General features: G+C 43.8%; 2 protein-coding genes across 2 annotated transcripts; both read right to left on the minus strand.

The window, feature by feature from the left end:
• Positions 1–1169: 1169 nt before the first annotated feature.
• On the minus strand, positions 1170–9960 carry lin7b (lin-7 homolog B (C. elegans)). Its single transcript, XM_039825629.1, has 6 exons — positions 9649–9960; positions 6840–6958; positions 4903–4974; positions 3996–4205; positions 2724–2887; positions 1170–1654 (listed from the first exon to the last, which is right to left on the minus strand). The coding sequence occupies exons 1-6, from the start codon at positions 9722–9724 to the stop codon at positions 1633–1635; spliced, it is 663 nt and encodes a 220-aa protein (XP_039681563.1). The 5' UTR covers positions 9725–9960; the 3' UTR covers positions 1170–1632.
• A 473-nt stretch (positions 9961–10433) lies between these two features.
• snrnp70 (small nuclear ribonucleoprotein 70 (U1)) lies at positions 10434–23185 on the minus strand. The gene is made up of 10 exons (XM_039823959.1): positions 22969–23185; positions 22446–22599; positions 22274–22336; positions 20607–20661; positions 20201–20265; positions 20025–20087; positions 19468–19549; positions 15313–15414; positions 11858–11957; positions 10434–11763 (listed from the first exon to the last, which is right to left on the minus strand). Exons 2-10 carry the CDS (start codon positions 22590–22592, stop codon positions 10998–11000), a joined length of 1443 nt encoding a protein of 480 aa, XP_039679893.1. The 5' UTR covers positions 22593–22599; positions 22969–23185; the 3' UTR covers positions 10434–10997.
• Positions 23186–23434: the final 249 nt, after the last annotated feature.

The raw sequence follows: 23434 nt of genomic DNA on the forward strand, positions 1-23434 counted from the left end.
GACAGCTAATTACAAATTGCTCCGTGTGTGAATGTTTGTCTGAAAGTGGCTTGGGATGAAAGCGTCAGCGATATGTAACGAGACGTACGTTAACACCGACACGTTCACGATGAGTCAGCCGTCGCTCTGAGCAGAGAATCCAGTCTGCGGTGGAGTTCACACGCTTGACTGATAAACCAGAGGACTGTACACTAACAATCTGCTTCATGATCAAAGAAGGTTTTTGTATAAGTTTTGGACACTTTATTTAAAGTGCTCATATGATGCTCATTTTCAGGTTCATAATTGTATTTCGAGGTTGTACCAGAATAGGTTTGCGTGGTTTAATTTTCAAAAAACACCATATTTTTGTTGTGTTGCACATTGCTGCAGCTCCTCTTTCCTCTTTTTGAGCTCTCTGTTTTAGCTACAGAGTGAGGCATCTCACTTCTGTTCCATCTTTGTTGCGAGTTGCACATGCGCAGCAGCTAGGTAAGGACTACTAGCCAGTCAGGAGCAGAGTATGAGGGAGTGCCAGGCTAGCAGCTAGGCGAGCATTATAACGTGTGTTACAAAGTGACGCTCGTTTCTCTCTGAAGTAAAGGCTGGACTACAGTAGAGCTGTTTGGAGCAGTTTGTGAACAGGGTTTTCTGTTGGAGATGGTAAGTCCCTTTGGGGGGGACTTTGGGCTTTTTTTTGTAAACCTATAACATGCACAAAAAAAGATATATAACACGATAAAGGAAAAGAATATGAGCACTTTAAAAATGCTGCACCTGTATATCTGTTAAACTGAAAATCACAGCCTGTTTTAATAAAAGTGCTTGTGACATCACACGTGGCTTTGACTAACAACTGAACAGATATATGTTGTGTATCGCCATTTAACCCGAAAAATTACCGAGATATATATTTATATCGCCCAGCCCTACTGGAAACCAGAATTTTTTGTTGTTCATTTTGCTGGCAGATACGTCTGGCCCCTCTCCCATTCAGTCAACAGATTTCCACTAATCGCTGTCGTTTACATCACATGGGGCGGGTTAAGACTGACAGCTGGCTCGACGTAACAGCTCACAAAACTCAGAACACACTGTCAAACTAGGCCTGCTGATCAAATAATATTCATGTAGTGCCCATTTTGAGCCTATTATTATTATTAGAAACACATTTTAGTGTACTATTTAGCTGTAATTTGAGTCTGTAACCCGTCCGCCATTTTTTTTTTTATGCTTCAAAACGGACCAAGCACCGCCCCCGACTTGCACGTGTCGCCGAGCGCTACATTGCTCTGATTGGTTGTTGTCACTTTTCGCTGCTCTGATTGGTTGTAGGTGGAGGCATTTTGGTCTGCGCCGTTGATAGAGCCCTTTGGAAATCAAAATTTGAGAAGTTGAGAGGCTCCAGACTGAGCCACACTGGCGAAATAGTCCGGCTATGCCGGGCTCGAAATTACAGGCATGGTCTGACAACAAGCTTACTCTGCATTTCTCTAAGGAAGAGGGAAAGAGGGTGGAGAGAAAAGAAGAAGTTCAGGTTAACAGGTGTTGGTAGGCTACTTTGGTTTTTTTTCGCTTCTCATCTAAGGTCTCCCGCTAGAACAGAAGAGCCAGGAGGGTTGGAGGATGAGGCGGGCGGAGGCGTTGGATTGGCTAGCCCCTGGACTCCAGAGATCTGCAGGAAGAGACACATAGTTATGCTGTATGCATGCGAAAGGCTCATACTCTGATTACTTTCTTACTACAGATGCCGCCTTCAGCTCTCCTCTGCCTAGCTAGCGGAGCGGAGGCAAGGAACAGCACTGTGAGTGAGGAGCCGCCCGCTCTAGGGGTGCCAACGGATCACAAAATCACAGTTCCGATCACGGTGTCGACGATCGGATCGATTGTCGGATCAGCACAAAAAAGGGGATATATATTTTTAATGCTTTCGATTTATTACTTACAGAGCTGTCATAAAACACAGCACGTTTAAGCCGGGGGCAGTTCGCTTTGCCGGGGGAAAACAAAGGACATTCACCTCGGCAATGCGGGTTCCTTGGGGGTGTTTTTATCCAAACCACCATCTTTTCCCCAAACCTAACTAATCGTTTTGGGGCTTAAATTTAAGAGCCGTCGCCGCACGACACTCACTTTTTGTCGCCTAAACTTAACCGCATTGTCCGCCCCGAAACGTGCCCGGCTCAAAGCCTCCTATTCTCGGGTAAGTCAACTAACAACTGCCGCCGATACGACGGCGCTATCCAGCTGCTTTTAACGTGCCCCGTTCACTGGAACAGAACATTGCGTCGCCTGTATCTTTTCACGGCGACCCCCCATAGGAGATTAGTCAGTCGGAGGAGCGGTAGGCGTTCATTTGGGCCGATTTGACACGCTGAATCGGCCAGTGGGCAGTCGGGACTCAATGACCAATTACCGGAAATGACGAGCGGGATGGGCGGGACGAACGCCTCTCAAAATCTGACGAAAATCTTTCAAACTGACCTTTGTCGATCTGAAATGAAGACAGACTCAGCAACTGCACGGCCTATTTCTCGCTTCAAATGTTTTCAGAAACCCGTTTCGGTGAACTATTTTCGTAAAATACGAGATCGTATACCGAACGAGCCGCCATTATGGTCTGGCTTTGACATTCGGGAGAAGCCAGACCCACGTGACGCGTTCGTTCCAATCAGCTGCCGGTTTTCATTTTTTTGGGGCGACTCCTCTCACATGCTCTGGTGCAGACCAATGAGCAGCCTTACGAGTAGCTGGTGTGCTGCTGGCGTCTCCGGGCGCTCCTCATCTTCTCAAAGCGAGCCTCCATCTCCTCCAGGACCTTCGGGGTGTAGCGCACCACCAGCTTGACTGAAACCTGGGCGGCCTTCAGCAGCTCCACAGCCTTCTCATGGTGCTCGCCCTCCACGCTCTGCATGGACAACACACACACACACACACACACACACACACACACACACACACACACACACACACACACACACACACACACACACACACACACACACACACACACACACACACACAGGCTCAGACTACAGGCTCAGACCACAGACTCAGACCACAGGCTCAGACCACAGACTCAGACCACAGTCTCAGACTACAGGCTCAGACTACAGGCTCTCCATCTATTTCATCCAATGAGTACTTATCAGAGAGAGAATATACCCTTGAGGACCCCCTCAGGTATGTCCCATGGAATAATTAGGCATAGCCTATTTTTTTACACTTCTATAGTCTTGAGTTATGTAAAAAGATATTAGACTGTATTAAACATGTTTGCAGATTCTAGGAGTAAATGTATCTAATCTATGAACTATTATAGATTCATATCTTTAAAAACCATTAGCTCTGGGGAGCCTATTCCCCGGAGTCGAACCAAAATCCTGGTTGCAGCTGTGGTCCTGCTGCACTCCCTGCTACGCCCAGCTGTGCTCTGCTGTGCCACGCTACACCCTGTAACGCCCCGCAGTGCCCTGCTACGCCATCCACTTCCAAATACTACTATTTCTAGTCACTGATCCATTATCTTTAATGTGACTATTATCGCCACTGTTCATCACACCCCCAACCGGCACTGTCAGACACCGCCCACCAAGAGCCTGGGTCTGTCCCAGGTTTTTCCTCGCCACTGTCGCACCAAATGCTTGCTCTTGGGGGAATTACTGGAATTGTTGGGTCTTTGTAAATTATAGAGTGTGGTCTAGACCTACTCTATCTGTAAAGTGTCCTGAGATAACTCTTGTTATGATTTGATACTATAAATAACATTGAATTGAGTTAGTTGAACTATGAAGCCTTTGGTAAAAGAAAGTCATGACAATTGAAATGAATGGATCGAAAAAAAACTGACTAACCCTTCAAGCAAAAACCACTGGAAACCACTGATCTAGAACCTCAAGTACTTGGCTGACAGAGTGTGAATATTCATCTACATGCATTTGTTCATGGTCGTTCGTTTATAAAAGCTGGAATTAAAATAGTGTGTGTGTGTGTGTGTGTGTGCCGCAGCTTCTTACCACTCCGTTGACAGACAGCAGCTGGTCCCCTCTCTTCAGCCCTCCTTGGCGGTCGGCCACCCCCCCAGGGATCACCCTGGAGATGTATATGGGGGAGTTCTGCTCTTTGCCCCCCATGATGTTAAAGCCCAAACCCTCCTCGGTCTTGGGCAGCTCCACTACCCTTGGGTGGGCGTGGCCCTCGCTGGCTGCAAACGCTGCCACTGTGGCCTGGTCAGGAAGGCAAAGGCTGATCAGTTACATCACGCAATGTATCAAACAAGACTGGGTCACATTAAGACAAGGTCAAATGCTTTGGCATACAGATGTTCCAATACAACGTTTTCCTTCAAAATAAAAAGGAGCCTATCTTCCCCGTCAGCGCAACTGGCAGCACTCTGACAGTGTGCCCCTCTGTGTGGTATTTTGGTGTGCAGCACAAAGCACACAAGTGGGAGGAGAGGAACACACAGGTGGGAGTTACATTCAAATGTGGCAGCGCAAAGGGAGTTGTTGGTATTTCGGTGGAAACTGAGTCTTGGGACTGAGAATAGACGTCTCTGAATGTGTTTCTGGCAAGACGTCACTCCGCCTTTCGTCAAAAAGAGCAAATGCGAAGGAATGGAATCGTGCTTCAGGGATTCGGCATTTTTTCAAGTCTGTCTTAAAACAATACTCACATGGAAACAGGTTATGCTTGCTGTAATCATGCCTCCTGTTCATACTGGCTATTAACAGATCCCTTGATAATGTGTTTCAAAGGACGTGATGGCAGACACAATCCACAGTCTGAAGATAGGCACTAGCTGCTGTTGTAAATGGATATTGACATTTAAAAGGCTAGACGCCGAATATAAGACGCCCCCACCTTTTCAGGAAAAACACCCTGTATAATATTGGGGCTAATATAATAGTTTGCATGTGATACCTTGGCAGTTGCCTGTGCTCGCACCTCTGGTCCTCCAACAATGTCCAGAGTGTCGTACAGCTGCTCGTACACCTGAGGCGGCAGGGCAGAGCACAGATAGAGTCACAGCAACATATAACAAGAACAAGTAATGGACAATATTACAAACATCCAAGACAAAGAAGGTGAACCTTTAAGTACCTAAGAAATGTATAAGAGGTCTCATGCTTCACGATGACTACTTTGACATATGTTTTCAAGACACACAAAGCTAAACATGAAGACTGTAGCAGGGGTTAAAGGACAATTCCGGCGCAAAATGAACTTAGGGGTTAATAACACGTGTACAGAGTCGAACGGTCTCTGGGACGTGTTTTCATGCTAATCGAATGCGTCTCTAGCTTGAAACAAGCTACCGCAAACCGAGAGGGTAAATCGCTATGTTAAACATGAACACTTATGTCTTTATAATCTATCTTTTTTAATAAACTGTCAGTTCTCAATGCTTCGGTTCACATGTAGGGACCCTCATTATGCTACCGTTGAAGTGTGGTGCTATTTTGAGCCTCGTTAGTGGTAGAAAATAGTGATTTACCCTCTGCCCCGAAAGCTAGCTTTAGCAGCTAACCACCGGTTTTGCGGTAGCTTGTTTAAAGCTAGAGACGCATTCGATTAGCACGAAAACAGATCCCAGAGAACGGTCGACTCTGTACACATATGTTATTAACCCCTAGGTTCATTTTGCGCCAGAATTGTCCTTTAACATCTAGCCTGGCTCTGTCCACAGTCAAAAGATATGCCTACCAACTGGCTCAAAGCTCACTGATTGACATGCTGTACCTAGGCCGTTTCTTATTTAGTTGAATTAATAATACTTGGAATAACTGTTTACTTGAATGACTGAAATTGTGAAATGAATCTGAAACTCCTCTATTTAAGTCTAAGTCAGAATAGCTTTTGTCTCTTCATGTTGCAATAGTCCCTTTCTGCAGTTATCAGTTGAAAAACGTTGCATGGTGTTGGAGCTTGTTAAATGTTTGCTTTTGGTTCGTGACCTTAAACGTGCACACACCACTTGGATTTTTACAGACTACTGAAATGTGAAGTCAGTTGTTATGATTATTGATTTCAAGATATTTGAGCCGCTGTTATAACAGCAGTTTTTTCCACCCTGGGAAGAGGTCAAAGGTCATGGACCGGGATTCAAGATCATTCACATCTGCGCATCTTTGAACAGAGACAGATGTTACCATTGCGCGACATACTGTATACATATATGACCATCTCCAGTTACAGTATGACCCATCCACAAATAGGTCATGTGATGACCGCCACACGACGCAGTCAAAAGATCTGTAAGCTAGTAAGTGGACATTGTGCTGACATTTCTGACAAACAGCCCGGTTTTCTTTACATGTGAATGTGCAAAGGGCAGATGCTGAGTGTTGTGGGGGGTGACACCATGCGCATGCCATCAATACATTAGGGTGGAAATTAGGGCTGCTCGATTATGGAAAAAAATATAATCACGATTATTTCGGTCAATATTGAAATCACGGTAATTTAACACGATCACTCGTTGATCTGCCTGTAACATCGTTCTGGAAAGATGTTGCAATTATTGAACTTAAAAAACAGTGGTAAAAGTTAAATGAATCAACAGTAAAAAAAAAAAAAAAAAAACACAACTGTGAAATTTGCCTTAATACTTTTCCTATTTAAACTTGATTTTTTTCAGAACACAAGAGAAAAGTTTACTTGCAAAACGTAAATGAGCTAAATAATAGTTTTTCTCGATTATTCTGTTTTTGTGATCATTGGGAGCCAAAATCATTATCACGATTACATTTCGATTAATTGCACAGCCCTAGTGGAAATACTATTAGGATGTGGAAACGAATGGGCTTGAGCCCTCCCGATATTTCTGCCCCCGACAACCCTCTGCTGCACATCCATACCTCTCTGATGGCAGCACAGAACTTGCTCTGCAGGACTCTCTGCAGGGCCTGCAGCTTGGGAGGAGGCAGCTCCCCACTCCGCTGCAGCCGGTCCAGCAGCTCGATCACCCTGCACACATCTGACACACAAGGCTGGATTACCAACAGGGCAAAGCAGCCAACCAGATCCTCAGGGGCTCCACAGGCCTCCGGCTCACTGCGTGCCAACTATAATTACTATGTTAGGCAAGTAAATTGATTTATTGCACATGTATTTAGTACCTTTTTGCAACTAAAGCAAAATAAAAAACTACAATGCAGGGGTTTCCCTGCCGTTATAAGGTTTAGGTCCAGCACCTAAGCCAAATGAATGTAACTAAAAGACTTTTCTCTGACCTAATGACTGCAGTTGGACTTCTTTAGCAAGTTCAGTATTTGAGCTTTTTGAGTGTTATTTATTCATTATCTGCTCTAGCTTATCGTACGTTGTGGACACAGATATGGTGATAACGGTCCACAGTGATGTGAAAAAAAGAGATACAAAATGTATGGGGAATTAGCTTGTTTTTAAATTGAAAAAATACTCGCTCTTAAGTCTTCCACATACAGGGGAATCACTACTTTGTAAAGCCCACTGACGCGGCTCCTACCTAAATCAAAGGGCCTGTGTTGCAATATAGTTTGTCAGGCTCATTCAAGATAACAATACGCCCAATAAACACCTCAGGTGTTATTTAAATGTGTGATTCTAACTCGGCACGCGGCCACACCTCTAACTCCTGCGGCTGCTGGTAGAGTTGTAGGGTTAACCCTATAGTCTAACCCAGAGGCGGCGTCAGCCGATTTTGCCGGGGCCTCAGCCCCGAATGTTTTGAGTGTAGCCCCGAATGTATTTTCAAAAGTTGACTGACAAATATGAAACCGGACAATAGCCGGAATCATAAGTTGCCTTATTTCATTGTGCTAGAATTCGTGGTAGAACTGTAACTTTGTTTCTGAGGCGAATAGAACGGGCAGCTACGTGCGGGGTCTGACCATCATGGCGAAATTAAAGCCAAATCTAATACATTGATGCCATCGACACAAAGTTTAGAAGCGCAATACTAATGATTTAGTTTGAAGTTCCTGTGACGTGACGTTTCCAGTCTACGGTTCAGACTCAAACACACGGAGCTCTGAAGCAGACCTGTGCGTCGCTTAGTGTCCACTCACTCCCCTCGCCGTAAAAATAGAGACGAGCAGCGCGCCTTCCGTGGTCTGTGCAGCGTCAGGTTTATAATGGACGCGCCCTGCTGTGGAGATGCTGCGGCAGACGTGTCGCGTTTGAGCTCCGTGTATTTCTGCCGTAGTTTCGGTTTTCCACCTCCGACGTAGAGCAGCGTACAGCCACTTCCCTAAAACATTCGCTCAATCAGAGACCTGAGTCTCACACGGGGCTCCGAGTCTGTCAGAAGGTCTGAGATCTACCGTATCAGCAGAGCAATCACGTAATGCACAGCAGACTATGGTGCAGGTAAATTATTTTCTGAAATATAGTGACTTTATTCTTGTAATAGCCTATTATAACTTTATTTTTCTCAAAATAGCACGACCCCTCCAAATCTCAGAGGAAACAGATATATTTTGAATGTGCACAAAGTTTTGAACATGAGCAGAAATCTTGCTCAAACACATCTGAAATATTACAGTCCAGGGGTTTATTAAAATGAATTAATGTATCATTGAGGTGAATAATTGTCTATTTGCACATTTTAGGAGTGTTACTTCCACAACAGAAGATGCAAAAGAGGAGGGAAGAGTTAATGATGCCTAGGCTACATGTGTACTGACTCAGATATAATTAGAAAAGCCGGTCTACGGGAGAATAAATGAACGCAATACAGAATGCCTGACTAAAGCCTTACTGCAATATATTCCATTATGTTTTTACATTTGGATTGTGATCTATGTTTCCCTTTACATAAAGATGCATACAAATACACCAGAATGCAGGAAATTAAGTGTTTAATGCTAAATATGTGACATCAAAGTCACCAAACAAATCTGGAAACAAAACCTTGGCCTATGGGTTGCCAGACCAGTCATGATTAGGCCAAATAGTGGTGCCCTCTAAATATCATCTACAAACTGGGCAGCTAAAATGAACATACACTGGTTATAAACAAGCTGGGCAAGCCAATCGCTGTTTGGCATTGCGTTCAGTTTATTTAAATGGGTCCGGGCTAAGCCCCGAATCTACTCAAGTCCTAGAAACGCCCCTGGTCTAACCCATCCCAGCCTAGTGTTAATGCAGCTCGCTCCACCGTTCATACGTTTTTTTTTGCCCAGGCTTGACCGCCCCTTTATCAATCCGTTGTTGCGTCCGCGTCACAGGCTCTCTTAGCACTTTTGTTCGCGCTGCACGACGTGCACGTTATAGTACCGTTGTACAGCGACGGCAACTCGACAATTAAGTCCCAGCGGAATTGTCGGAAGCACGTAACATTACGGTAACGTAAACGTTACTCCGTCTGTCATTCGTTCAGCCGGACCACACCAAACACGTCTGTTCGTCTGTTTACTAAAAGAAAGAAACGAGCCGAGCCACGCTCCCGCGATAGGCCGTGCCCTTTCAAACATTTAATACAACGAAAAACTGCGACATACACCACTTTATTTCACAAATGTTTAAATGAGAAAAAGAAAAACGCCTTTATTGTTTACCATTAATGGGAAATTTGAGACATTAGAACGAGCTCTGCATCATTGAAGTAAAATATAGGTTGACTGTAAATTTATTTTAGCCAGTAGATTGCAGTGAAGAGGTCTGGCACGGTAACGGTAACGTTACCTCTTTCCAGGCAGAGCGGCTCTGTCATGGCCGCCATGTCCGTTTCCTTGGCAGGGTGGTAGTAAGAGGACATCATTTCCAGGCTGGTAGTCTATGGAACACTGCGTGGATGAGCAGAAGGGCTGGTTCACGGCAACGCGTTCCCCATCTGTTACGATGACATGGTCAGCGGACTGTGTGAGGATGTATGGCTGTAATGAGGTCCGGGATGCTGGGCTGAGGTTCAGGCAGTGACGTCGTAGCTTAACCGCGGCTCCGGCTTCAGTGTGGGACTAGCCTATATCGTTTCAGCATCTTCTACGTATGTTTAAAGCAATGCTACTGCGCAGACTGCAAGCAGAGATGCAAATTAACTACGAATGTCATAGGCTAGTTTAATACAAATATACGAATCAAGTAGCCTTAGTTTCTCAAAATTAGCAAAGTAAATTATTTGAATATATAGATTTACGAACCTTTAAATCCGAACGTTTGCCCGGATTTCTAAATTCTGCTTTTGTGAAATAGGGCCGTGGTTAACTTAAAATGTTATTGAGTGACAACAATGTAATTGTGCTGAGTTTAGCACTGGGGCATATAAAAAAAAAAAAATCCTCCCATTTATTTGGGAATACATTGAATATTTATGAAAAAGGCATGAATGATAAAAAGCCCACGTCCTATTGAGCTGAACGTTTTGATGTTTAAATGAAGTTCGTGTTAGGTTAAGTTGCAAAAGTGTACAGAATAAATGTATCTAAGAACAAACTATGAAGACCTTGCAAATCGAACATACAAACAGGAGACATAATTAAAAAAAACTTTATTCCAGAATGAACAGAACAGCCCTCAATTGTTACACAATACTACATTTCCTTCAATTTCACATACATTGAGGAGAAATCGGCCACTTGGTTCCAAATGAGCATACAGTCTAACTGCTTTATGAATCTGGAAATAAAAGACAACACAATCTACTCATCTAAAAACAAAGCTTGCATTTTTTTTTTTTTACAGTTCATCCCAAGTCAAGTGAAAAGAAAAGAAAAAAACCAAACATACCTAGCTTGAATCATCAAGGTAACCGATAACAATAAGTGGCACAGATTAGTTGGGAAATGCAGGAAAGCTGCAACTTTAGCGAGATCAAATCAGTTATATTATATGCATCAACTGTGCGTGCAACAATATGAAGTGGAATATTTCGACAGATTCTTGACAGATAGGAGGGAAAGCGAGCTTGTTGGTGGTACTGAAGAAGCCCTGACATCATTTAGGCTTCCTGTGCCTTGGCAAAAAGTTAGAGGTCCAGTTGAAGTATAGTATGAAACAACTTGTCTGAGTGGGAGCCTGCTGGGAGGGGGGCCGCCTCAGTACTCGTCTCCCGGAGCATCCATCTTGTAGCCGTTCTCACTGGAGACGTAGCCGTCGGCCGACGGCACCGACTGCTGATCCATCATTCCGTCCTGACTGTACTCCTCCATGTGTGGCGGGGCTGCCCCCTCATCTTCGTTGCCCATGTCATCTTGGGGGCCCATGTCATCTCGAAGGGAGCCGTGGCGCTCCTCTCTGCGCTCCCCCCTGTCTCTCTCCCCCCGCTCCCTCTTGTGCTCCCTGTCTCTGTCCCGGTCTCCCCTGCGCCGGTCTCTGTCCCGGTGGCTGCGCCTGCGCTCCCTGTCCCTTTCTCGGTCCCTGTCTCTACGCTCCTCCGTCCCCTCACCCACTTCTCCTTCGTGCTCCTCCGGAATGCGCTCGCCCCCCTCGGGAGCGCCGTCTCCCTGGCCAACCTCCTCCCCATCCAGCCCCTTGCCCCTCTCCCTGTCTCTCTTGCGGTCGCGGCTCCTGCTCCTTCTCTTCCGTTCTCGACTCCTCTCCCTACTCCTGCTATCTCCTCCCGCTGCCCCCCCGCGGTCCTTCTCTCGCTCTCGACGCCTGCTACCACCACCACCACCACCACCACCACCGCTGCTGCTGTCCTCTGCTGCGACAACCGGCCTCTCTCTCTCCCTCTCTCGCTCCCGGGAACGGGTACGTCGACGCCGTTCTCGGGATCGGGACCGCGGTCTGCGTTCTCCTCTTTCCTTTTCCCGGTCTCGCTCCCGGCTGCGCTCCCTCCGCTCTCCCCGGTCCCGATCACTATGCGCAGTCAGGACAAAGGAAATACTGTTATACACACACAGCACAACTTGGTTTTATACCAACCAGACATGAAAACCTGAACAGTACTCACCCCCCCAGTGGGCGATCATCATAACGTGACGCATCATCGCGGCCAGAGTGCTTGATGTTGACATCAGCTCCACCTCTCCTAGTGCCACCCAATCCACCACCTAGTTCAGAAAAAGAAAAAGAGACAAAACACAAGATAAAGTTAAGTGTTAAGTATGGACCCTCAGACTTACTTAATTACTGAAGGTAAAATATGCACCCATGGCCCCCTTCACTTGCCATCCGGTTGTGTTCCCAAAACAACAGCACTAGGCTTGGGCCGGTGTAAACATTTAGAACCAGTTTGATATCAAGCCCAACACCTGCTGAACCGGTATACTGAATTTTACCACTAGGTGTCGCAGACAGACAGGTGATAGAGCCAATAATAACAGTGTAGCGCCCCCCCCACCGTTGGGGGGGGGGTGGGGCCTGGGCGCGTGTTTTTTTTGCCGGGGTTTTTTTTTAACCGGGTTTTTTAGTAGCTTTGCTTATAATAACTCTTTGGTTACGATTTTAAACGTAACCACGTCTTTTTAAGTTTGCGGTTGTAGTTTTCTTCGCCATTAGGGCTGAACGATTAATTGCATTTGCAATAATATCGCGATATGTTAAAACGCGATTTCCTAATAGCAAAAGCTGCGATTTGGTCACGTGACTCGCGAGAGCAAATCCGTCTGCACTCTGCAGAGAAAGCATCAACTTGGCACGCTAACGCTACGCCGTACCTTGAGCTGATTTCTGTCATTCAAACAACTCTGTGTTGTAGTTTAAAACTTTTACAGCCATTTTTATAAAATGAAGGGTTTTATTTGGGCTCGAGTCCATACATGCAGTTAATGGATACAGGCACGCAGAACTGAAGGCTCGGCTGGCAACGGTTAGCTCCGGTTAGCTCCGTTATAAAAGATATGGAGCGGAGGAGCTGCCACTGAGAGGGGTAACAACCAGACTGATAAATGATGTTCGGGGAGCTTTCACAGCATCGTGGCCGCGGTGTCTCTACGGTTTTATTAGTACAGTTAATCCCACGGCAAGACCACCAGCAACTAACGTAACGATAGCCTCTGAGCACGGGGCTGGAGGCAGCTCCTCTGTGCGCTGTAAAAAATATACACCTACTGGGATTGAAGTAGTTAAAAGATGTCATTCATATAAATTCATGCATCACCTAATTTCATCACATACAGGCCTGGCCTCCAGGAAAGAACAGTTTGTTTAATCTAATCGTGTGTTCATACTATAGAATGATTTATTGTTTGTCTTTGTTAAATAATACAGAAGACAAAGATCTTAAAAAATAATCCCGTATTAAATCGCAATATTTGATATAAAAATTCAATAATCGTTCAGCCCTACTTGCCGTACAAAAACCTCGCCACCCCTCTCACCCATAATCCCACCGCTACATCATTGAAATGTGATCTCCTTCGCAGCAGCGCTCGGCCGTATATTGCAGTCAGACACTAGTAGCAACTCTGTTAGTTTGTACGTTTATATACAAACATATTAATCACATTGCCATATTTCTTATTACCAGTGTTAGACAGGCTTTTGGAAGGTTCAGTGAGCTAAGCTAACATGACCAGTTATTCTACAGTAAATCAAGCTTCACTACAGCCAATGTTAGCCCGCCATGTCCCAAAAAATATAATATATAGCAGACCGGTCTACAAGCTTAAACCTCAGATTAAGCTCTCAGAAAAGACTATTCTGTTGGTTGTGGGTTTGTTTGTCTTTGGGTTAAAATGAAAACTAGTGATGCACCGAAATGAAAATTCTTGGCCGAAACCGAAAACCGAAAAAAGAGGAAACCAAGACCGAAAACCGAAACACCGAAAGAAATTAAGCCAATTATTAGTACCATTGCATTTATGGCTATGACTGTGTACTAACTTTACTAAAATCAAGGCATTGCAATTGTATAAATTAATATTAAAGTTTAATTAAAAAAATATCTAGCAGAAATATGGCTACAATCTGATAGTCACATACAGTATACAGTAGCCTAAGAACAGAATAGCTTACCTATTGTTATTATTATTATTATTATTATTATTATTAATTGAGGCACTTTCTTGCAGGATTTCACTGAACATATCAGACAACGAGGGTGCATGCCCCTCATCTGGTGCAGCGAGACAAGTCTTTTTTTCTGCGCTCTGATCTCCTGCGCTGGGCGCGTCTCCGTCTCCACACGGGTTCTCCGCATCCATCGCGGCCTGGATCATTTCTCGTGCGCCCTGCTTTATTTCCGCATCCAAGTAATGGTCTTTATAACGCGGATCAAGTACAGTCGCGATGAAGTGCAGAGGATCCGAACAGATCTCACTGAAACGTGTGCTGACAGACTAAGAGCGTACTTTTCATTGTTTTCACTCCGTGGTCCGTCTCAACCTCTTTGCTTAGGAGACGCTTTGCAGGTGGAACGGATCGGGTACTGACACACGTGCAGGTCGCGTTTTCTGTTTGCGTCATCACAACATTTTCGGCCGTATTGTTTCGGTGATAAAGGTATTTCGGCCGAAAACCGAAAATGCCCTTTTGGGCCATTTTCGGCCGAAAATTTTCGGTGGCCGAATATTCGGTGCATCCCTAATGAAAACGTGCTTAGCACAGACCTTCAAAGCTTAAAAAAGGGACCGTTCACCGGAAAAATCGTAAAAAAAAACTGTAGTGCGAGTTGCCCAGTGTTGGGAGATATCTGTCGTAGAGATGTCTGCCCTCTCTCACTGACTCATTAGCTAACGTTAGCTTGCTAATTCCACCCTACCCAATTCAATTTTATTTATAGTATCAAATCATATCAAGAGTTATCTCTTAATTTACATAATTTACAAAAACCAGGGCTGGATCTGAATATTCGTTCAACAGGTAGGTACTGTGGTTTTATTTTTATTAAAAAAGGTGCATGCAGGCCAACAGCAGCCGTCGCAGGCTGACAGTGTGGGACGCATTGCACAAACTAGGGCGGGCGCTCGGTCACAGTCGGCCCAACTTGGACCGACGGCCGTCTTGGTGCGTCAGGGCCTTAACACCTCCGCTAGCTAACGCTACAGCTCAGCGGAGGAGGACGCCATTAATGTTTGAATCTCGCACTGTCACGAGCACCAGCCTCTTGTCCTTCTGCGTTTTGATACAGTTGGCGGGTGTAATTTGGTACAAATAAATAGTTCCTACAGGAAAAATCCTCACAACCAGGTCTGTGGATAATCTGGAGTAACAGGGTCATGGTTTCTGGGAAAAAAAGACATTGCTATTGAGTTTTTAAACTATTTGTTTTGGCACTTTCACTACAAGCCAAGTGCCATCCAGTTCCATTTTATTAGAGAGAAGGAAGACATCTCTACGGCTAATATCTCCAACCCATGGCAACTTATACCAAAACTACCTAGACCGATTAATGGCATGCAGGTAAGAAATAGCTTTGATTTTAGGGGTGAAATATCTCTTTAACATTTAAAAAAGGTAGCTGACCTAGCCTGCGAGGATGCCATCCTTTTACAGTGCGCCCTCGTTCCACGTCCACCAACACCCTTCTCCCGTCAATCTTCTTCCCATCTGCATGCTTGTAGGCGGCTGGAGAAGAGGAATGGAAGAGGGAAGACAGAGGTTAGATAAGAATACAACTGCATCAATGTGGCCAAGGAAACAAACAGTGCATTATTATACTGACCAGGAGCAGGCGAGGCCGAGATGGCTGCTCTCTGGGCAAAAGCCGAAGGATAATGGGAGCAGACTTCCTTCCACCCGATGAGTGATTGATATGTTAACGCTTTTAAACTGCATCATTTCAATACCCAGCTTTAGGTTCAGTCTACATTAAATAACAGTATATAGTAGCCATTTAGAGTCATCTAGGTTCTCTTAAGGATAATCATGAGGATTCAACTGCAGCCTTTATATAATTACTATTGAACAAGGGAGTTACTCCTCATATTTTTTTTCACACAGGGTTGACTGTTACAAACTAGATCACTCAAACCATAGATAGTGGGATATTTTAAAGCATCTTAACCCAACCTGCTGGGACAGGTGACATTGAATCTACAATTATAGATAAGATTAAATTATATCATGGCACTTAAGCACACTGCAATGTGTTTCGCTTCAGGTTTCTGAATAACTGAAATCTACCGTTTGTACGATAGAGTAAGGTCACTCGATTTTGACCTTCGTTTTACAAATGCTTGAGATTAGTGATTATGCGCACACAAAAACAGCATGTCAAATCAAATTTATCTTGCACCAAACTACACGATTTTTCAATCAAATATTATGGTACGGCAGAATGTTCTGTTATAGCGGCTTTAATCTGCTGAAACCTTTTACAAGCTTTATGAGAGATCAACATGAGAGCTTCCATCAACAAGGAGTCTCCAGCGTTTTGCATTTCCAACCTTGTGTACATTCAGACTTTGTCCTACACCTCATCTCAGTATGCCACACAACAGTCTTTCAATCCATCTTGTATAATGGAAGTGGACTTGGCAAGATCCAGGTGGCTCATCCTGGCTGCTACACTGGTCTGTAGTGATGATCCCTGAGGGGAAAACTTTTCAGAAGAGGGCCTTACCAAAACCCATCACTTGGAGCATACAGTCTGAGGGCCTTACCAAATCCTCACATATACATTCTGAGGGCCTTACCAAACATCCTCACTCATACTACAGTCGATGGTCTTACCATAATCCCTCACTCATGGGCCTTATGGAAGCCTCTGCCCAAGTCTCAGGGCCTTACCAAAATCCCCCAGCATCAGAATACACATACCATCACAACACCTCTATCAGGGGCCTTACCAGAACCCCTCCACTTCCTGTGTTCACTTAGGATGACAACATCTCATCCAATGATAGGGCCTTACCAAACCCCCACCAGTCCTACCAACTGACCAACTGAAAACAGAACAAAAAACACGGGGCTGCCTTCCTTACAGGAGTTGCTTTATCACAACCCCAACCAATTAATGAGAAATACACTTTATTTTTTTTACTAAGAATTCAATGAAGTCATGTTCACTGACATGTCTTGGATATAAAGTGGCCTGAAAAATCAATAGTCTAGTGTCTAAACTAATTTACCGACATGTCAGAAACTTAAAATGTATGAACTATTTCTTAAAAAAAAAAAAAATCTTGACCTTGCTATCGTTATTGTAGTCTGTAAGGCTAATTAGTATGTAGTGAACAAATAATGTATGAATAGGCCATTTAGCAGAATTACCAAGACAGTTCCCCTCATCTGCCATTTCTATTAAAGCCAGCCCAGAACTATTAGTTTGGACAATATTATGCATCAACCTCTCACTGAGATTTAAACATGTAATGATTAAACGGGGTTGTGAACTTTATTAAGCTGATTAGCCTCTACCAGTCTGCCAGCCTCACATTTTGCTCAGATAATTGGCAGTTTGGGGAATGAAATCACAGAAAAAATGTATATATATATATATATTAAAAAAAAAAAAAATATCAACAGTATAGCTGCTAAGCTTACAGTTGAGTTAATGCCCAGCTTCCATTATTTACAACTTTGAATTGTCTTTTTGATTATCACTGATATTTAGCAGAAATCTTGACCCTAACTGCCATGAGGTGATAGGATATATAAATACCAACATTACCAGCTGAACATGAGTAAATGCAGGTTATGTATCTATACAGATTAGAGGCTACAGACATACTAATGAACCTGTGTAATACTGGTATCAGCAGTTCTACTGTATTTACAGTCAAACAAAATAGGAGAATATTTTTGACTGGTTATGAAAATAATTATGCAATATAATTGTTAAATTCTTTAGACAACTGCCCACTGACCTATATTTACACGGGACTGAAATGTTTTGCTACACCAATAGAAAGACTGAAAAATGCATCACTATGATTCTGAAAAGCTGCTACAAATTCAATCTGCACAGCATTAGGGCTGACCTGAATGCTTTGAAGCTTACACCATTGCCACTGTAATCAACGTCCAATCATCAATCGAATGCTCCATTGATTTTTCCATGTGCACTACCCACTAAATCGCCTATGCAATAAGGAATAGTAATACATTATTGATCATTAGTTCAGATGGACCGTGCTGTTTACCGTGTGTATGCACAGCTGCGGGTGCAGTACTGAAACAGATATGTTTCGGTTTCTTGCCAGATGCTTTGCGTGGTTAAGTTCCAAAATATATTTCGGCTCTGCTATATTCTTAAGGCTTAACCGGCTCGGTTTTACCACAGTACATGCAGATGAATGGCGCTAGCATCTGTAGCTCCTCTCTCACCAGCTAGCAAAAGTTCAGCGGATGATGCGTGATCGCTATTGTTAAACATGAGCCCTAAGTTACCAGAGATGGCTTTGACATAAAGGGCAGAATCATTGGGTAACATTTATTACACTAGTGGTCAGGGGTGCGTTCAATGGTCAAAGCCTAAGATCCAAGTCGTAGTAATTGCACTGAAAGCTCTTTAGAGCTTGCAAAGAAAGATGCTTTACCCATTGAACGTAGCTCCTCTTTCCTATGTAGGAGATGGAGGGTGGAAAGAAATCTTACCCATCATACAAACCCATTATACCAACCATATACTGAGCTGTGGTAGTAGGGTGTAGATGTATCATAACCATCATCATCTGCCAGCCAGCTCTGGCCAATAGCCATCACAGATTGGCGGCTGCAGTGGCAATGAGAACAACACACAGTTAATACACTGTTTAGCCCCACATCCCCCCTCAATTCACCCACTGCTGTTGCTACACGTTCGCTGTGATTCAGCAACTCTGGTCTTGAAGAGCCAATTACAACTAATATCCCAGAATGGTGTCATTGTGTAAGATGGCACCATTCACTTGTCTAATGAGACAGTTACTCCATTACGCCTAATGCACTGTGGCATCACCACCGGCTTACACGCACAAACTAGTGTGGTGAATTGAACTTATCTCACCATGACCAGGGTTGAAGACCACTAATAAAAACTTTGACCGTAAAGCTCAATACCTAGGTCCTACAAAAGATGGGTTTCCATACAGTCCTTGACACATTTCTGGCAAAAAAAAATAAAAAAAAACCCATTCAATGCTTGGTGACCAGTCTGACCTTGTGCTTACCATCACAGTCCAACCAGGAGAGCTGCTCTTCCACAGAGCTACAATGCCTAACAGTTAAAAAGACAAATGTGCCCTTTGACAGGCAAAGATGTTCAGGTTTACAGGTGAAAGACACAGTTCTACGTCGTGGTCCTCCCACTTTGCCCAGGCTGCCCCACTGAATGAAGTGGTTCCCCTCCTCAACCAGACTATTAGTCAACTGATGACACGCATCAAAACACAGACACACATCACACAACCACCAGACTCGGGGATTCAACATGCAAATTGTAGAACATATGTCTCTTAAAAGCACTCTGATGGCTTTGATTCCATAAACCTACATTTTCTCCTTAGGTTGGTAGTCAACCTCCTAAAGTGTTGAGAGAATTTTGCCACCCCAGTATCATTACAAAAATATCTATATAGAATAAAGGATAGGGGGTTCGACTGAAGAACCACCCCGCATGTCAGAGATCAGTCTTCATGAATATGTGATCATATATATAATATTTTTTTTTTCTCAGTGCGCCACATTGGTACTCACAGTGCATGTCTCGTTCATGCTCATACTCAATGAATGCATAGCCCCGAGGCTTGGCCGTCCTCTTGTTGTAGACAATGTAAATCTGGAACAAACAGGCATGGAGACATTAGTTTGCTGTGGAATTCATCATTAAACAAAACAGACCTGCCAAACCCCAACACATCCGCAGGCCACCGTAGCTGTGTGTGTGTGTATGCATATATCAGTGTCAAGCAATCTCTTATTAAAATCAACATGATCGTTTTTTCTAGGCCCTACACAGACTTAGTACACAGAAGTTCTTTTCAAGATGATATTTAAATTAATACAAAAAAGGTCAGTGCATCATCAATATATCTCAAGGTTTTTTTTTATCCTCAGCTGCGCCTGTGATTTTAGGTCAAGTTTTGAACATGACATTGACACGATTTAGCCTTTTAAGCCAACAATCCAAGTAACAGATTAAGATAGAATCTGGATAGATTTCAAGTTGTAGGCTGGCAGGGATACTTCACCTGTACTAAGACTTCAATTTACTGTAAACAGGTAGACAAGTGAGAAACAGCAGCTAAACGTACCCGTTTGATGGGGCCATAGACCTCAAATTCACGTCGAAGCTTGGACTCCGTAGTATCATAGTTCTACAGCAAAGACAGAATACCATTAGACATTAACAAAATAACATTTGCTTAATCTACAGAGCTGGTGGAAAACACTTAAAATCATGCATTCTAATTTATTTCCAAATACTCACCACTCGTGCAACAAACAATGTCTTGAAGGCATCCCCTTGTGCATTGGGGTCATTATGGGGGTCCCCTGACATAATGCAAACAGGAAAGGGATTAATTCAAGCCAAGAAACCATATCCAGTGATAAGAGCTTGTAATAGACATTTTTCATGGCAGCCATGTTGACATGTCATAGTAGGAAAAGCACAGATGTATTCAAAACCATCAATGCTGGCTGCATTCCACTTAGGAGAGGCCCTGGTGTTGTGCATGCTGACTCACTGAAATAGCTTCCTGGGACACTTGATGGAACTGAGCCATCGTTAAGGTTATCAATTTCAGCTCTGCTTTTCCTACTATGACAAGTCAAAATGGCTGCTGTGAAAAAAAAAAAAAAGGTCCATATACAGTACATCACAGAAAACTTACAAAGCTTGAGTTCAGTCTCCACCACTGTTTGCCTCCTTTCAATCTTCTCCCGCCTCTGCAAAGCAAGAGATTTACAGAAAATGGTCAAACCCAACAGTCGCTCAGTGACGACGCTCTGAGTGAAGATGCTAGTGCAACCCCGCCAGGAGGTTAAACTCCTCTACAACTAGGGCTGGGTATCACCCTTGTTACAATTTGATGTCTAAATATCTATAGTTACAAAAACCAATTTAGGTGGATGTGAAAATTATACCAGCAACCCTCTAACCTAGTGCATTAAAAAAATATATACCGTTAGATTAAAACTGACCACAAAGCAGTTGCAATAATGTACTTTAATATCGGACCATTTCCTTTTAATTTGGTCCAAGGTCCAACCTCTGAGGCTTTGGCATTAAGTGCGTCTGCAACATGTTGTCACTCTACATCTTTTTTTGGCATTAATAATGCCCACACTGTGCCCTCCAAACATATTTCCCACTTCTCTAACAAGAACTACAACTTCACATTGAGTGAAAGTCCTTTGCTTTGTTTTCCTCTGTGCGCATGATGTCGGTATGGATGAATATTAATTTGGGGCGTTTCCCTGACTATTTATGGGCAACTATGGGCGTGTCATGAAGCCGCGCCACATTTGGAGTCGATTTTGATTTATAAAGGGGAATCCAACATAGGATGTGCGTGCGGTTTTATAAATCAGAATATTTCTGTGCGTACTCACGTCCTATGTTTCGTCCGTAGGCCACTTCTGACGCAAATCCACTACACGGTTTTATAAACGAGGCCCCTGGTGTTTCGGATAATAGTGCAATAAACTGTGCGTTGAGTTTAAGCGTCTCTGTGCAAGCCTGTAGCGCGCGCACCATCTACGGAGTCCAGCGCATGGCGTCGTGCGCGAGTAAACACAAATAACTGACATTGGTAGTTTTAGGCTACTTTATCTTGGAACAGGCGTATAACGTAATAAAAGTCCAGTTTAACTCACATCTGTGAAAAAGTTTAGATCATGAATCAATAACTAAGGAACATAAACTATTCGGTTTAGGTTTCATGACTAATCAGGATTTTCCCTGGGTTGGCGAGGGAGAGATCACTAAAGCACAACTTTGAGGAGCAGCTTGTCACTAAACAAGAATAGTTGGTCCACCTTGAAGCCAGCCAACCTTAAGATAGCGTGCCTGAGGGTTGGGTCTTGATTTATCAGACCCCAGATGAGACAAGAAGCTAACGTTAGCGAACGCCGCAGTCCCTCTGCATCTGACTCCCAGATGCAGGAGGAGACGCTGTATTCACGTAATTGTTTAAAACGTTTTCCAGGTTAGTGGGGGGTGCATGTCGCTCGTAACCAACATGATACAATTATAAGTAATGACAGTAGTAGTGGTCATAGTGAGTGAAAATGTAGTCGAAGATGCACATAGCAAAGCGTGTTATGTATCTGGAATAGTTCATTAGCCCTGTGCGATATCTGTAAAGCTGAAAGGACTCACAGTAGTAACATTAGGCTAAAACAGATTGTATTCTGATCCAAAGACTGACAGAAAGGACAGTTAACATTATCATCTGAAACTGACATATGATGCTTTTGAGAATGACTTAAACTGTTGCTAAAAACAGGAACTTCACACTGTATTCACTTGATAACTTTTCGATCATATTAATCTCACCTTTCTCTCCAGTCGCTCGTCACGGGTCTCTGCCCTTGTTGGTGGAGGGGCATCTCTAGGATCCTGATGGTCAAATTTGGGTAATAAATAACATTGGAAATGATGTATTGAGTTAGAAACTGTAAAAAAAAACAACTAAGCATTCGAATATTACAGAAGATTAAATAGTCACCTCGAAATGCCTGATGAACGGTGCGATACCACTGTAAGGTTGGTTGTGATGCTTCTCATGGGGCAACTTCTCTAGTTGAGGCAGGAAAGGAATAGGGTCCCGCGGTGCAAAGAGGGCCAGCAGATTCGGGGGTAAAAACTGCGTCATCTTTCACCTAAATTAACAAAAGCATGTTATTTATTACCATAACCAATATCTGACACGTTGCAAAATTCGACCAGTAAATGGCAGGCCAACACCAATAGCAGAAGCTAGCAAGATCGTTAACGCTAGCTTCATGTACCAATTGTTGTCTTCATTAAGGCGACTTCTTTTAGCATGTGCTCAACGTGTAGCTACGTTTAGTTACATAGCCAAAGAGCATTAACTATTTATACATAGCGTTGCCATTATAGACTGTAGTTATGCGATAATAGTTTGGCTACACTCCGACTAACATCTCAGCAGTGTAGCGTTGAGCCATTTGCATTAGCCATTAAGCTAACTAGCGATGCTTACAAGGAGCCTCGAGCATGACTCTTACCTTCTCTCCTCCGATGTCTGGACAAATGTCAGACCATGAACCAGAGGACGAACTGGACGATATATGCAGGTCTCCTGGACCAACTTACTCTTGCGAAAGTCTAAAAACAGTAACTTAGGACGGTCCGCTCAGAGCCCAGGCCGTGCGGCGACAAAGAGCTGAATGCGTGCGAGCATAGAGTGTGCGAGCTGTGTTCTGAAAAAATAAAATGGCGGGATAACGTAAATCGTACTGGTGTCGTGCTGTAAACAGACTGCCAGCCGAAATCGGACTGCACCCGACGTAAAAGCGCTGCAATAATTTAGGTCCGCTAGAGGGCAATGTTGGTCAGTCACTGAGCAGTTAAAGTGCACAACTATCAATGTGCAAGTACAGTTGATACAGGTAGGCCTACTTATTTACACAATACACCACATCTAATCATTGTCAAATGATCTCAGGTGGAATATTATCTATTGCATATTGT

Source organism: Perca fluviatilis, chromosome 15, assembly GCF_010015445.1.
Source record: "Perca fluviatilis chromosome 15, GENO_Pfluv_1.0, whole genome shotgun sequence".
Classification (NCBI taxonomy): domain Eukaryota; kingdom Metazoa; phylum Chordata; class Actinopteri; order Perciformes; family Percidae; genus Perca; species Perca fluviatilis.